Here is a 14,814-nt window from a genome sequence, read left to right as displayed (position 1 = left end):
AACCGAATGCCACGGAGCAGGGCCACGACAAGGCAGCGACCACAGAAGGGCTGGGATGGGGAGGGCTGGCAGGATTCAGGTGCAGAAAAGGAAGGAGCAAAGGAAACACGGGCCCCAGAGGCCGGCATGGCAGACGGACAAATGGGGGCCCCGAGCAGACTGGTGAGGAAGGAAAGAAGCTGGCTGTGGAGGCCAGGGGAGGGGCCCAGAGGTCCTGCTCGGGACTCTGTCCTGAAGGCCCCAGAAAGCCGGGGGTGAGCACTGAGGCACAGTCAGGCCAAGTCTTAGGAGGGTGCGTGGGCGCTGCCGAGGCCAAGGCCAAGGGGAGGTGTGAACGCTGAGCGGGTGCGGGGCATGGTGCACTTGGAGGCAGAGCTGTGTGCCGCCCGCCTCAGTTTCCCTAACAGCTCTGTTGAGATACAATTCACACAGCACACGACTCACCCGCTTAAAATGTCCCATGCAATGGCTTTTAGTATATTCACAGTCGTGCTACCATCACCACAGTCAACCTAAGAACATTTTCACCACCTCTAAAAGGAACCCCGCACAAGCGACAAAAGAGAAAAAGAGATAAAGTGGACTTCACAATTGAAAGACGTTTGCGCATCCAAGGACAAATCAAGACAGTGAACAAAAATCTATCAAGGGAGTGAAAAGACGGCAGCCCACAGAATGGGAGAAAATACTTCAAAATCAGATATGTGTTAAGAATCTAATATTCAGAACATATAGAAATTCTTACAGCTCAACAATCAAATGACAAAGAATTCACATCCAAGATGGGCAAGGGCTGGAATAGATATTCCTCCAGAGAAGACAAACAAATGGCCAATAAGCACATGAAAAGGTGCCAATATCACTAGTCATCAACAAAATGCAGATCAAAACCACCATGAGATCCCAATGGCTATAATAACAACAACAACAACAATAATAATAATCAGGTAATAACACGTCGGTGAGGATGAGAAGCTGGAACCCTCATGCACTGCTAATGGGGAAGTAAAGTGGGGCAGCCCCTGTGGAAAACAGTTTGGCGTTTTGTCAAAAAACGAAACATGGAATTACCATATGACCTGGAGATTTCACTCCCAGGAATATACCCAAGAGAATTGAAAACACGCGTTCAAGCAGAAACTCGTACATGACCATTCAAAGCAGGATGATTCACAGTAGCCAAAGGTGGAAACAACCCAAGTGTCTGTCAGTGGATGACTGGATAAGCAGAATGTGGTCTACCTGAGCAACGGAGTATTACTCAGCCATAAAAAGGAATGAAGCACTGATATGGGCTACAACTTGGATGAACCTTCAAAACCTTAGGCTCAGTGAAAGAAGCCAGGTGCAAAAGGCCACATACTATATGATTCCATTTATATGAAATGTCCAGAATAGGTAAATCCGCAGAGACAGAAAGCAGATTAGTGGCTGCCAGGAGCTAGGGGGAGGGGGATGGGAGTGCCTGTGTAATGGGCACAGGGTTTCCTTTGGGGTGATGAACTCGTTCTGGGATTGGGGGGCGGTGATGGCGCACAACCGTGAGAATGCACTTAATGCCACTCAGCTGTCCACTTGAAAGTGATTAAAAGGGCCAATTTTATGCTATGTCTACTTTACCGCAATAATACAACCAGAAACGCTGTACGCTTTAGCTAGCCCCAGCCCCAGGCTGGGTCCTGCTGCCCCCTCACTTTTTCAGCAGGATCTCCGAGGCGCCCTTGCTGAAGAGGCGGAAGCCGCCGTCGGGTGTGCGTATGACTGTGCTCATGGACTTGCGGACCGAGTTGAAGGTGTACACTTTGTAAAGCTTATCTTCCGGAATCTGCTCCCGCACGGGCTGGAAGTCCCGCTTCAGGTCCAGGACGAAGCCCAACAGAGCGCACTCCGTCTTGTTGCCCACTTGGCGCGGGAGGGCGCCTTCCTTCTCTGGAGGCTGCGAGGTGAGGAGAACCAGCATGGCCCTGGAGGCCCAAGGCCACCCTCCTTACTGTCCCCGGGCCCCAGCCCAGCCTCGGCCGCCACGTCTTTCAGGTGTGGCGCAGGGAGCCAAGGAGGGCCTCCAGTACGGACTAGATGGGCAGGTTTTCCACGATTCACTGGGCCGGGAAGGGCTTCCAGAACCTGCAGGCCCCGCCCAGTGTCCGGGGACGAGGAGGGAGACCAGCACCCCAGAAACGATTGTGGCTCGGCTCAAAAGTCCTTAAGAGAGCCTGGCAAGCCCCTGGTGACAGCCCATGCCACAGCCGGGCCGGGCTCCCTCCCCTCATCCTACCCCCTCCTTGGCCTGCCCTTGCTCCCAGCTCACTAGTATTTTGGTGGTGTAGGCACTGTTGATGGAGATGGCGTGGACCAGGAGGTCGAGGATCTTGGGGGTCAGGGCGCTGGGGGCCGGAACCTCTTTATAGTGGGTGTCCCCGAGGTAGGACTGCACCACGGTCATGCGGTTGGTGGTGAGCGTGCCCGTCTTGTCCGAGCAGATGGCCGTGGCATTGCCCATGGTCTCACAGGCGTCCAGGTGGCGGACCAGGTTGTTGTCCCTCATCATTTTCTGTAAAGGGCACAGATGGAGGCTTGGGTAGCCAGCTGTCCTCGCGGGGTGGGGGAGCAGGAGGTAATCAGCACAACGGCATGTATGATTCTGCTCCGCCCACCAGCTTTCCTCGCGGCACTAACAGCCCGGGACCTGGGGCAGCAGGTGCACAGCTCAGATGGCGGTGGGGTGGTGGTCAAACCGAGGCAGCGGGCCTGTGAGACGTAAGGACTCTCATCAGACAGGCCGAGCGGTCGACTCTGGGTGGCCACTCTCCCTGGAGCTCAGCTGGAGCCTCCCTGCTGCCCAGAGCCCCCTCTCGGGTCACCGGCAGGCCCTGTGGCTCCCCTGCCCAACCCGATCTCTGCCCTGCCCACTGTCTCCCAGTGGTCCCCCTTCCCCCTGCCCCCACCTCAACTCCCTGGCCCCTCGGCGACCCTGCCCACATCCTGCAGATGCTAGCTCGTCACACCCCTCTGCCCAGGAAGCCAGGTGGGCAAGGATGTGCAAGGCCAGCTCTGCGTCCCTGCTCGGCCTCCCGTTCTTCACCTGAGCAATCCCAAACTTTATCCAGTCCTTGCTTCGTCCAAGTTGCTTAACGGCTTTGCACCCCAAGTTCTGGGTCTGTACCCTGGTATCACGGAATTCTTATTCCTGTTGTGTTTATTTTATTACCTTGACAGAGTAAGCTAAGGAGATGGTGACAGCAAGAGGCAGGCCCTCTGGGACAGCCACAACCAGCACAGTGACACCGATAATGAAGAACTTGACGAAGTACTGCACGTAGACGGGTGTGCACTCTGCCAGCCACGCCCGGCCATCCACCACGAAGGTCTCGATCACGAAGTACAGGACCAGGATGATGACGGTGATGGCGGACATCACCAGCCCTGCCCAGCCACGTCAGAGGCCACAGAGGGTGGAGGCAGGAAGGGTGACCGGCAGTGGTGAGGGAGGGAGAGAGCAAGAGGGAAGAGGTAAGGGACGCTGCAGCCACATTCCCTTGACCCCGAGTCGGGGGAGGCGCTCCTTGTCCCTGGCCTTACGGAGTTTTGCAGTCCACGCTCGCCAGAGGGGGCGGAACCAGGCCCTGAAGGCCGTCACCTGCTCCTAGCCCGTGCCCTTGCTGCCTGGCCCACACCCCATGTCACATCCCTTTCCCACTTGTTCTCCTTGGTCCGGCCTCGAGTCCAGGAGCCCAGTGTCCCCCCTGCCCGTCGGCTGCCCCACCTGCTTTCCCGATCTGCACAGCCAGTGTCCCCCCTGCCCGTCGGCGGCCCCACCTGCTTTCCCGATCTGCACAGCCAGTGTCCCCCCCGCCCGTCGGCGGCCCCACCTGCTTTCCCGATCTGCACAGCCAGTTTGGTGAGCTTTCCCTGAAGGACCGACTTCTCCTTCTTGGGCACGTTGGCTTTCTTCTTTTCCCGCTCCTCCATCTCCCCCCCTTCTGCGCTCTTCAGGGGCTGCATTTCCATGGCAACCGCCCCATCCTGCTTCTTAGCTGCACACAAAAGAAACCCGCAGCCAAGGTTAGGGGCTGGCGGCTGGGGTGACGGCTACAAGGGGCTTTCATGGAGAAAGATATGCCACACCATCCGAGAGGAAACAGGGGGCTCTGTCCTCTCCCTCCTCTCTCATCAGGCCAGGCCCTCCTGAGGTGGGCAGTGGCTCCAGCGCTGTCCTGGGCAGGACAGAGATGCTTCTCTTGGGGCCTCGCAGGGGAAGGGAGGACAGACACAAGCACTGGTAACTTGGGCACACAGACAGCGTGGCCAGTCCTGTAACGCCCCAAATCTCAATACCTGAAAGCAGAGGCCTGGGGCCCATGGAATGTTCCAGAACCCAGAGCTGACTCTTGCCCACTGCTGTCTTAGCCATGTTCCCACTCCCCTCAGGGAGGCCCAGGAATCCCCGCACTCTCCTCCCCCGCTCCCCGCTCGGGCTGTCTCTCCTGCCAGCCCTCAGGTGGACACCCCTCCGGGGGACGCCTCGACTTCCGTCGGGGCCCCAGCTCAGCACATGCGCAGTCCTCAGCCCACTCCCCGGCTGCCGGCGGGCAAGCCTTGCGCCTTTCTCTCACATGGGGCCTTCGCTCCTCTCCCCTAGATGCCTCTCCGCCTCCTCTCTGGAACCGGCAGCCCTCTCACAGCCCCCTTGGTGGACCCTAATGTGGTGGTGGTGGTGCGGCCCCTGCCCCACGCCCGCCTCTGGCCCGTCCACCACCTCACACGCTGCCCCGTGTAATCTTATCCATCTCCCACCCGGAGGGGGCACCCAACCCTGCCACTCGTCCTTGCCCCCACCCAACGGGGCTCGCAGTGCCTCTGCATGCCTCCTGCCACCGTGCAGTGTCAGCTGATCCCTCTTTCCCTGTCTCCCCGCCCATCCCTTCTCCCCCTGGCTGCCTGAGACCACTCACCGGTGGCCTCTTCTTTCCACGGCCTCGGGCCACAGCCTCAGCGACACTCAAGGTCCCACCCCGCTGGGCCTCTACCCCACTGACTGCCACTCCCTGTCCCTGCCCGGGGCCCTGGCCATCGGACTGTCCTCCTGTCCCAAATGCCACCCCAACCCCAGCCGGCCTCTGAACTCCAGTCGTTTGCCTGCGTTCCTGGGTCCCACACTGCACTTGAGTATTGCCCCTGGGTTCACGTCTGTGGATTGTGACCTTCCCGAGGGCCAGGACCATACTTTATCCATCTTTGGATTCCCAGCACCTACAGCCCTTCACCCTGGCTACAGAGTATCGGCACCCACAGGCATTCTGGCTGAGAGGGGAGCAGGCCTCCAAGGCTCAGCAGAAAGGCAGCTGAACCAGGAAACCCACAGGCCCGATTAAGTCTTGGGTGAGTCACCCCTCTGGAGCCTCAGTTTCCTCACCAGGATGCTGGCTCACGGGCCATATTTGCGCACTTCCGGCGGGGTCTGCAGAGCAGCCGCCCCGCCCCACTCACCTGGCCTCCAGGCGCTGCTCCTGCAACCGAGGCGGGCGGCCCCCCACCCTGCGCCGCACCCTCTGCCACCCATCCTGAGTGCAGGGCGCGCATTACCTTTGGTCTGGCTACTCTCCATCGCCCCATCCTGCTGCTTGCCTACAACGGGAGAGGAACGACAGACACGGAGACTTGAGAACGCCCACGTGGCCTTGGCACACACACGCGCACACGGGACAGCGGGGCACAGACAGTGCAGCCAGCGAGGGCGGTGAGAGAGGCCGGGCGGGGGAAGAGGGTCTGGTCTCCAGCCCTCCAGAGACCCCGCAGGCCAGCCCTGGACAGACCCTGGCTCACGCACGGTCGGCAGCAGGAGGTTTCTGGAAGGGCCGCCACCATGGGTAACGAGAGCTGCCAGGTGTCGGGTCCCAACTCTGCTGCCTCAAACAGGGCCCCCCAGTCGGGATGGGTGTTCCCCCCAGAACCAGTGCGAGGGGGTGCCTAGATGGTTCCTAAGCCCTGGCGGCCTAGAGATCAGCCTTCTGGGCAGCGCGGCCAGCAGTCAAGTCTGTGTGTGCTTTAGAGGATAAGGGAGCGAGCCGAGGAGTCGGCTAGCCTCAGGGCACCCACAGCGCTGGAGGGAGCAACAGGGGCATCGGAGGGGCTGGGCCCCAGGCGGAGCTGGGTGCTAGGGACGGGGGCCGGTAAGCGCCGCTGGCTGTGCCGCTGGTTTCTGAGGCCGGGAAGGACTGCAACTCTGGGAGCGCCCAGGAGAGGCGGCAGGTGAGGGGCTCTGAGCTGGCGGTCGGGCTCCGCACCCCAGCTCCTCCTGCCTCACCTGCCCCAGGGCAGCAGCCGGAAGAGCTCTCTGCGGGCCACACACACGCTGCCCTGGATCCAGAGACGAGCGGCCTGGGACAGGAGGGGCTACTGGGCTGGCTTGTCAGCCGCCACCCAACAGCTCATGTCACTGGGGACCCAGGGACACAGACTGGAGGCCAGGTGGCTCCCAGGCAGCGGGGTCTGCTCTGGGGGTCCCAGGAAGGAGGGAGAGGTCCCCTCCCAGCCCCAGTGGGGTGTCAGTTGGGCCTGTGGGGCATTCCGAGGTGAAGGAGACTTCTGGGGCGGGGCAGGGGAGACACCTGTAGACACACGGTGGGTGACAATACAGCTCAATGAGGGGGTGTCGCCCTGGCGCCACGGGCACCTTCTGGAGGAGGGAGCGAGGATTGAGATGAGCACGGTGGGAAGACGAGGGCTGGGCCTGGCCTGAAAAGGGGCAGGAGCCGAGGGAGGGGAAGACGAGGGGAAAGAGGTCAGCCCAAAGAAGAGAAGGGCGACAAGGAGTCAAGGCCAGAAGGCAAGAAACAGGCGGGCGACAGCAGTGCCCCTGATGTACGGGGAGCACTGAGCCCACCAGCCGGATGGAGAGGTGGCGGGGGGGGGGGTTGAGGGGGGGATGCTGAGGGCGAGGTGCCACCTTCCAGTCTCTGCAGTGGCCAGGGCCTTGGGCGGAGAAGTGGGGGAGGTGAGGGGTCGTGGGTGCCGCTGCCCCCTCCCCGGAGCCTGGCCAGCTCTGCTTCCCCTGCAGGGCCCCCTCGGGTTCCCCTCCTCCAGGGAGCCAGCTGCTGCAGGTGTCCCCTCTGACTCTTAAGTGGCACAGCAAGTGGGGGAGAGGAACCGGGGCTGGGGGAGACCCAGGGGGGGTTCTGGAGGGGTCTTGTCAAGGTCGAAGAGAAGGGGCCTAGGACCGAGTCCTGAAGGACGGTGACATTTAAGGGACCTAGCGGGAGGGGAAGAGCCTGGGAAGGAATGTGGGAGAGGCGTCCTGCCAAGCAGCCACCAAGGACTCCAGTCTAGCCCAGGCGAGGCCCAGGGCCTGCCTACCCACCCACTTGCCCTCCTGTGGGCCCCAGGGTGCTGACTGTGGCGAGACACCGGGCTGAGCCCTGCAGGGAGGGGCGCCTGGTGTGGCCAAGGTGGCCGAAGGTCCGCCGGTGCCCACTGGCTGTGAGGGGGGGGGCCTGGTGGCCCAGGAGTAGGGAGGAGCCCAGGAAGGGAAGCCAGGCCCCGGCTGCCAGGAGACGGGGCCCGTGGAGGCTTCTAGGCAGCAGTGGCTCATCCACTTCCTCCCTCATGCCTCCAGGAGCATCCATTTCCTCCCTCACGTGCTCAGGTCTGGGGACACTAGTGCGTCTTTCCTTACGCTGACCTGTCCCCACATTACTGGGCTGGGCAGACCGATCCCGCCTGCGCTCCAGGCCCAGCAGCCTTGACCGGCTGAGGTGGAGCTGGTGACCCGCACGCCCTGTCCCCAGGGCCCTGGCTGCAGGCTTCTGGCACACGGTCTCCCCGTACTCGTGCGTGTCTTTGTACTTCTAGTGGGCCCAGGTGGCTTCACTCAGAGGTGGGGTGCACATCTCGAAAACGTCATTCCTTACCTGGTTTGATGGCAGGAGTGGCCTGAGGGGAGACCCAGGTCAGAGAAAGGTGAGTTGTGAGCAGATGCAGGCCTGAGTCGTGGAAGGGACCGGGGTCCTGACTGGGATGGGGGCGGGGGGTGGGATGCTGGGGGAGCTCCAGAGCTTTGTAAGCCCTGTTCTGAGGAGCGGAGGGGGCACCAGCTATGCCTGGGGCTCGGGACGCTGGCAAGAGGAGGCAGCTGGGTAGCCATGTGCCAGGGAGGCCAGGGTGAATACAGAGCTGGGCCCTCAGAAGACATCTGTCCCTCGACACTGCTTTCCCTTAGGGTGAGGGCCCTGGCCCCATCTCAGCTTCCTCTGGCCCTGGGTGTCCTTTGGGGTGTCTAGTCCTTTCTGCTTGGGAGCCCTCCACCCTTGGCTGTGTGGCCTGTGTTTCGCTAGCTGCCACGTCGGCCTGGGGCCCTCAGTGCCCCACCATGTGGGCTGTCCCTCCAGCCCCATTCCTACCCAGGCAGGGCACTGCCCCAACCCTGGCACACACGCCGCCAAAGCCTTAGGGGAAGAGCCATCTGAGGGAAACGGCCTCACACAAAACTGGGTGGCCTCCAACCTGCTGGCTCTGGGGCAAAGACCCCGGAAGGGGGGGTCTCCAAAAGGAACCAGGAGACAGGGTATGGCCTCCCACCCCCTGAGGGCCGGTTCTCCCCAGTGCCAGAGCCAGGGACTGGGCCAGCAAGGGGCCGTCACCAGGCAGGCGAGGAAGAGAGCGCGGCTACACACGAGGGCCAGCGGCCTGGCGGCGCTGGGAACTGCAGGGTACTGTTGCCTTACCTTTCTTATCCTTCTTCTCCTCCTCCTCTCCACCAGCCCCAAGCAAGGTAAAGATGATGCCTGTCTGGGAGTTAACACCAACGGCTGTCACCACCATTCTTCCAGAACCTTCCATGACGTGAGTGCCTGGCACAGCAACACACGGAGACTGAGACAGAGATCTGCACCGCTGGGTGGGAGGCATGCTCAGCACCTACAGGTTTTGTCCTGGGCATTCCAGGAGCAGGGACTCCGGTCCCGCCGGGCTCACCTGACAGCAGCATGGGGTCTTTGTCTGCCGACTTGCGCACGTGGTCCGACTCGCCCGTCAGGGAGCTCTCGTCAATCTTGAGGTCATTGCCCTGGATGAGCACGCCATCGGCGGGCAGCAGGTCTCCTAAGGCCGGCCAGGTGGCCAGAACCACAGACCATGCGTCCAGGAGGCCTTCCTCCATGCCGCCTCCCATCTCCCCCAGAGGAGGTCCTGTCGGGTGTGCGGCCCTCTGCCTTTGGTCTCCTGCTTTCTGGGGGTACCCACCCACTCCTAGCCCTGTCATCCATCTTCCAGGGAATGGGGCCCACAGGAGCGCCCTGCCGTGCTGGGGAGGCCCTCGACAGGCTGTGGGGACAGCCTGCTCCTGGGGCGCTGAAGCCGCTGACACTCCCGTCTTCGCCGGGCCTCCTGCCCGAGCTCCCCGCCTCCAGCCTCCCACCCCGCGTGCTCCCCGGGAAGGCCTGCGCTGGGGGTGCAGGCGCGCCCCTCCGCTCCACCCTGCCCCTGAAACGGGAGCTGAGCTCCTTCACAGCGTGGGTGGCGATGGGCGCGCTCACCATACTTGACCTGGGCGATGTCCCCTACCACCAGCGCAGCCACAGGGACCTGGAGGAGCTGCCCGTTCCGGATGACGGTGAACTTCTGCTCCTGTTCGATGCGGCTCTGCAGGCCCCGGAACTGCTTCTCCTTGCTCCAGTCGTTGAAGGCCGTGACCAAGACCACGCAGATGACAGACAGCAGGATGGCGGCCCCCTCAATCCAGCCCGCCTCGGCCTCCCCTTCATCTTCAGCCCCAGCCGACACATTCCCGCACGCTGTGCCCGAGGACAGAAGGGGAGGGCAGAGGTGGCAGAGAAGTCCCTCCACCAGCTCCTTCCTCCCTCCGTCATCTCAGCTTCTATCCCTCCCCTCCTGCCAGCACCTCTGCGCTGCCACCCGCGTCCCGCCCCTGTCTACCAGGTCCTCCTTCACCGCCCTTCCCAGCCCTGCCCCTCACCTTCGCTCTCCTCTCCGGGTGGCGCATAGAATGAGAGGCCCAGGGATACGATGGCGGCCACCTCCAGGATGATGAGGGTCACATCCTGCAGGGCCTCCCATACCAGCTGTAGGAAGGTCTTGGGCTGCTTGGGAGGGATGAAGTTCTGCCCGTAGATCTGCCTGCGCTTCTCCAAGTCATTGGTGTTGTCGGCCAGGCCTGCGCGGTGCGGGGACGCGGAGCAGAGGCACAGAAGGGGAGGATGGGAAAGGCCAGCCCTGCACCCCCCTGCTCCTTTCCCCGTGCCTGTCTTTCCCTCTAGACTGAAAGCTCCCAGAAAGCGGGAACTGCACTGGCCTGGCACCTGGAGCCCTTCTGCAAACCCTGGGGGCACGTAGGCGGGAGCGCATGCAGCCTCTCCAGCTGCCTGGAGGGCACAGGTGCGCCACCACGACCACGCGATAACTCGGAGCCCGAGCACAAGGAAGGGTGGACCATCCTCCTGATGCGCCTGGGGAGGTCTAGGAACTACAGTCCCCTCTGCATCCCCGACAAGCTGTGTGGGCTAGGAGAGAGGGAGGGAGGGTGGCCGGTTTACGCAGCGGCTCAGAATCAACACCCACAAAGGGGCCCGCACCAGCTTTTGGAAGCTGGGCCCTGACTTCTCATTCTTGGGACGACCCACTTCCCACCCAGGCCTGCACCAAGGCCGCTGGGTCTCTGCTTCTAGAGCATGAGTCTCCTCAGGCCCATTCCTGAAGGTACCGAAAGCTTCCATGTGGGACTGGTATCCAGGCCACTGCCTCCGAAGGCCGGGCATCCACTTGGCCATCTTCCCCAGAGGCAGGCAGATGGGATGACACAGTCCCCTGGCCCCGACCTCAGCCCTTGGGATTCTGCTTCCTTCCAGGCCCATCCACGGCCCCCCCACCCCCACCCCCCAAGCCTTTCTGGCTTCTCTGCCCCCAAGTGCCCGGTCCCACACTGACACCTCGTGGACAGACAGTGGCTTGCAGTTCCCAGACCTGAGCAGCTGCAACTCCCCAGGCCTCCAGTGGGGAGGGGCGGGGCAGGGGGTGGGCAACCAGAAGGGCCTGGGTGCCAGCCCTTGGGGTGCCCCCTGCCGGCTTGGAAAGCCACACAAGACCCGGCCCCAGATGAGCTGAGAACGAGAAAGTGCTGCGTGTGGCGCAGAGGGGTCGGAAGGAGGGAGGGAGGGTGTGCGCTGGACGGGGAAAGCTGGCTTCTGGGGAGGGGGAGGGTGTGCGCTGGACGGGGAAAGCTGGCTTCTGGGGAGGGGGAGGGTGTGCGCTGGACGGGGAAAGCTGGCTTCTGGGGAGGGGGAGGGTGTGTGCTGGACGGGGAAAGCTGGCTTCTGGGGAGGGGGGGGGGAAGGGGGGCCCCTCGGGGTGGAAGGACTGACCAGAGCAAAAGCCCCCAGACGCACCGCCTTGGCACGTCTCCCGAGCTAGGCCGTGACCGCACACTGTCCGCCCCGCCCAGCGGGAGCCACAGCTGTCTCTGCCCTTCTGCCCCTGCCTCACTGTGCCCGGCCCGGCCCCGGCTAAAGCTTCTGGAGGCTGTGGCCTCCCAGTTGGGCGTCTGGGAGAAGCTCAGGACCTCAGCTCCTAAGGGCTGGGGACCCAGCTGAGGGCCCATGTCCCACTCCCTTGACCTACAGGAGATGTGAAAAGTGGGGTTATTACTAGGAAGGTCCTCGAACCCTGAATCTCCCAGACACCCAGGGTCTCCACTACCCCCACCCTGGGAAAGGGCACTGATCTGGAGGCCCCGAGGACGACAGAGGCCCCCGCACCCTCTGGAATCTGCATCCTGCCTGCCCTGCCCCCTATGCCCAGCTGGTCCCCACAGGAAGCTGGGCCCTCAGGGCCCCTTCCCCAGGAGCTCCCTCCCTCCCTCCTTCCCTCAGCTTGTCCCTTGGCCTTGGTTTGCCCTTGGTGCAGCAGCAATGCTTCTCTCTCCCTTGCTCTAGACCAGCCCGAGGCCTTGGCCTTCCTGTGGGTTCAGGGGTCTGGAGAGCTGCTGTTGCCGAAGTGCTTGCTGGGGTGACCGAAGGCAGCTGCAGCCCCTCTGGTTCTGAGCACGCACTGGTCCAGCAGGGCCCCTGAGGTGGCCCAGGTCCTGGGTGCAGGGGCAGTGGCCGGCAGTTGGCATGGACTCAGATGGGCACCCTGCCCAGAGCAGAGGCCAGATGCCATCAGAATTGGATTAGGACCACATGGGGCAGCTCTCGGCTAATCTGCCCTCTCCTTTCCATGAGTGCCAGTGGAGGCCAAACAGGGGAAGGGCCGGGGCCCAGGTCTCCCCAGCTCGGCCTAAGACCCAGGCTCCCTGGCTTCTGGAATCCTCTTGGATAGATAAAAAGGCGGAGCCCATTGATGTGCTTGTTGCCAGGAGACCAAGTCCCCTCCTCCAGTAGAGCACGCACCGCCCTGGCCTCCTCACCCTCCCCAAAGCACCAGTTTGCTGGCAGCCCAGAGTCTGCCCGCCTTGCCAGGGGGTGTGCGTGGGGCCTGGGGCTCAGCTAAGTCGCCCCTCCCGCCAGCTCAGGTCACTGTGTCTGAGCAGGAGCGGGAACGTCCAGGTGAGAACTCCGGGGCCTTGAGGGCTCCCACGGTCGGAGATGGGTGCCCTCGAACCGCTCATTCTTCGGGATGCAGACCAGGCCAGGCTGGGGTCCCTCTGTTGGGGCCACCCACCTGGGCACCCGCCCTTCTTTACACCCGCCCCTCCACAGGCACCGGGCGAGCGCCAGAGCCTCTGTGGCAGAATCGGGCACGTTCCCAGGGGCCTTGACATTTTAAATATTTAACAAGGCCTGACAGGCAGAGGAAAGAGCTGCCAGCTGAAGCCCATCTGCTTCCTTTTATCTGGGAGAGGCCAGAGCCCTTGTGGCTAAATGGCCCTCTACCCCGGCCTCCCCCCACCCGGCCCCAAGTCCGGGGGCTGGGGGAAGGGATGGGCAAGGAGGAGAGCAGGAGAGAGCTCCTCTGGCCCTGAACCAAGCCATCTGCCCCGATCACACACCCACACCAGGCTGGGTCCCTTTAGAGCACAAAGCAGGAGAGACCCGGGCGGCCCCTCAGAGCTCCTGACCTGGCCGTGTGGGTGCCCCCTCACCCAGCCTCAGGCCCACCTCCTCTGCGGGGGGGCGGGGGCAGGAGGCATCTCCACTCCCCGTTCCAGCCCAGGTGTCACCTGCACACAGATGGAGACAGGGTGACGGCCAGGGCCCTGGGTGACAAAGGTGTGACAGCCGAAACGGGAGCTGATGCGATCAACCGGCACTGGCCGGGAACGGGCCTGGCACCAGCAGCCCTGCCGGGGAAGCGGCAGCTGGGCCAGAAATGCTCCGGCCTCTGGAAACTGGGGCCAAGCCTGGCTCCCGGGGATCCCGGCCTCCCAGCAGACCCAGCGGGCAGGACTGGGGAAGGCTGGTGCAGGGCAGGGCAGACGTCTGCTCTGGAGCAGGGGAAAAGGGCCACAGGGCAGAGGGGGGGACCAAGGTGGCAATCAGGCCTCCACCCCTAGAACCTTCTAGAGGACACACCCCAGGCTCCCTAGAGGCTCCCTGCAGCAGATCTCAGAGATATACCGTCTCAGATTTGGACCTCTTCAGGACAGCCTGCGCTGGTGCCTCCTCCGCTCAGCACTCTACCCGGCCCCCACCCCAAGCCCCTCCCCAGAGAACCGAACCCTACGCCTTTCCTCCTCTTCCTGCCCCCCTTGACTGCACAGAGGGCCGAGCGTATGGGGAACCGGGGGCACTCGGTCAGGGGCTGCCCCGCTCGTCTCTCGGAAGAGCTGCTGGGGTTTCAGTTTGGGGCCCATCCCGCCAGCACGTGCGATTCGGTGCCCGCTTCTCCCTTCCTCTTCTCTGTCGTTCCGTTTCTATTTAATCCAAAGAAGGGATGCAAGTGGGAACTGCTGATTACGGAGGCACAGGTGCAGGGGGTCAGGTTGCCCCACACAGAGCATGTCCCACTCAGGGGGAAACGGGAGCGCACAGGCACGATCATGGTCACGGTCGTGGTCAAGAGTGCCTCTGGGAAGCTGCTGCAAGCGCACCCAGCCCTTGACGGGGCCCGCCCCCGGGGCTAGGGAACGTCTGCAGGGAGGAGTGAGGGGCGGTGCGGGGCCCTGCATCCCCGGCGCACACGCCGCCCGTGCCAGGGCTCTGCTGGCAGACTTACCCTCCGTGGGTGAGGTCTTCAGCCTCCTGCAGAGCCCGCCCACATCCCCGTAGGTTTCCTGGACTTTCTGCAGCGCCTCGGCCCCTCGGAGCTCCATGAGGGAGCGCAGCTCAGCCAGCGTGCACCCAAAGCCCCCTGCATGGGGGGCCTCCCGCTGCTGCTGGGGTTTGGGGTGGAACTCGATGGAACTGTTGGCCACGTCCCCCATCCTGCCTGGGGCGCGGGAGGGGAGGGTGTCCTCCAAGGTCCCAGCGCCTGGGTGAGGTGCGGCGAGGCGGCGGCAGAGGGAAGTGGCCGCGCACAGACACCTGGGGAGAAGGAGGTGAGAAGAAGCCCGGGGGCACGGTTGAGACAAAACCAAGGTCCACTCTCCTGGAACGTTCTCTGCAAATCTGCACTCGGTCTGAGCCATGACTCACTGAGTGCAGAATTCCCCTCCCAGGCCGGGCCAGTGGCCCTCATGCCCCGCCAGGCCCACCTGCCAGCTCATCCCCCTGTCCTGCCACCGTAAGCTTGCTGCGTGGGGAAGCAGGCAGCGTCAGAGGCTCCTGGTGGGGACCTGCCGCCGCCAGCACTAGCCAACCTGGGATGCAGAGGCTCTCACTGCCCCCCAGTGCATCTGGGAACCCACACCGAAGCAGGGGCGACGTG

At 63.0% G+C, this 14,814-nt stretch overlaps 1 protein-coding gene across 7 annotated transcripts in view; it reads right to left on the bottom strand.

The window, feature by feature from the left end:
• ATP2B3 (ATPase plasma membrane Ca2+ transporting 3) overlaps positions 1-14,466 on the bottom strand; it is a 42,754-nt gene extending 28,288 nt beyond the window's left edge. For 4 of the 7 annotated variants that reach the window (XM_061179251.1, XM_061179258.1, XM_061179253.1 and 1 more), the window contains exons 1-10: positions 14,164-14,466; positions 9,971-10,168; positions 9,531-9,788; positions 8,971-9,096; positions 8,721-8,846; positions 5,584-5,625; positions 3,870-4,034; positions 3,209-3,423; positions 2,309-2,551; positions 1,695-1,936 (exon numbers count right to left, since the gene is read on the bottom strand). In XM_061179251.1, coding sequence (XP_061035234.1) covers positions 1,695-1,936; positions 2,309-2,551; positions 3,209-3,423; positions 3,870-4,034; positions 5,584-5,625; positions 8,721-8,846; positions 8,971-9,096; positions 9,531-9,788; positions 9,971-10,168; positions 14,164-14,371 — 1,823 coding nt within the window. In that variant the 5' untranslated portion in view covers positions 14,372-14,466. The remainder of the gene's footprint in view (positions 1-1,694; positions 1,937-2,308; positions 2,552-3,208; positions 3,424-3,869; positions 4,035-5,583; positions 5,626-8,720; positions 8,847-8,970; positions 9,097-9,530; positions 9,789-9,970; positions 10,169-14,163) is intronic. The other 3 variants (XM_061179252.1, XM_061179255.1, XM_061179254.1) reach the window with 2 other exon arrangements.
• Positions 14,467-14,814: the final 348 nt, after the last annotated feature.

This window comes from Eubalaena glacialis, chromosome X, assembly GCF_028564815.1.
Source record: "Eubalaena glacialis isolate mEubGla1 chromosome X, mEubGla1.1.hap2.+ XY, whole genome shotgun sequence".
Lineage (NCBI taxonomy): Eukaryota > Metazoa > Chordata > Mammalia > Artiodactyla > Balaenidae > Eubalaena > Eubalaena glacialis.
This window is presented reverse-complemented; position numbering and strand designations above follow the sequence as displayed.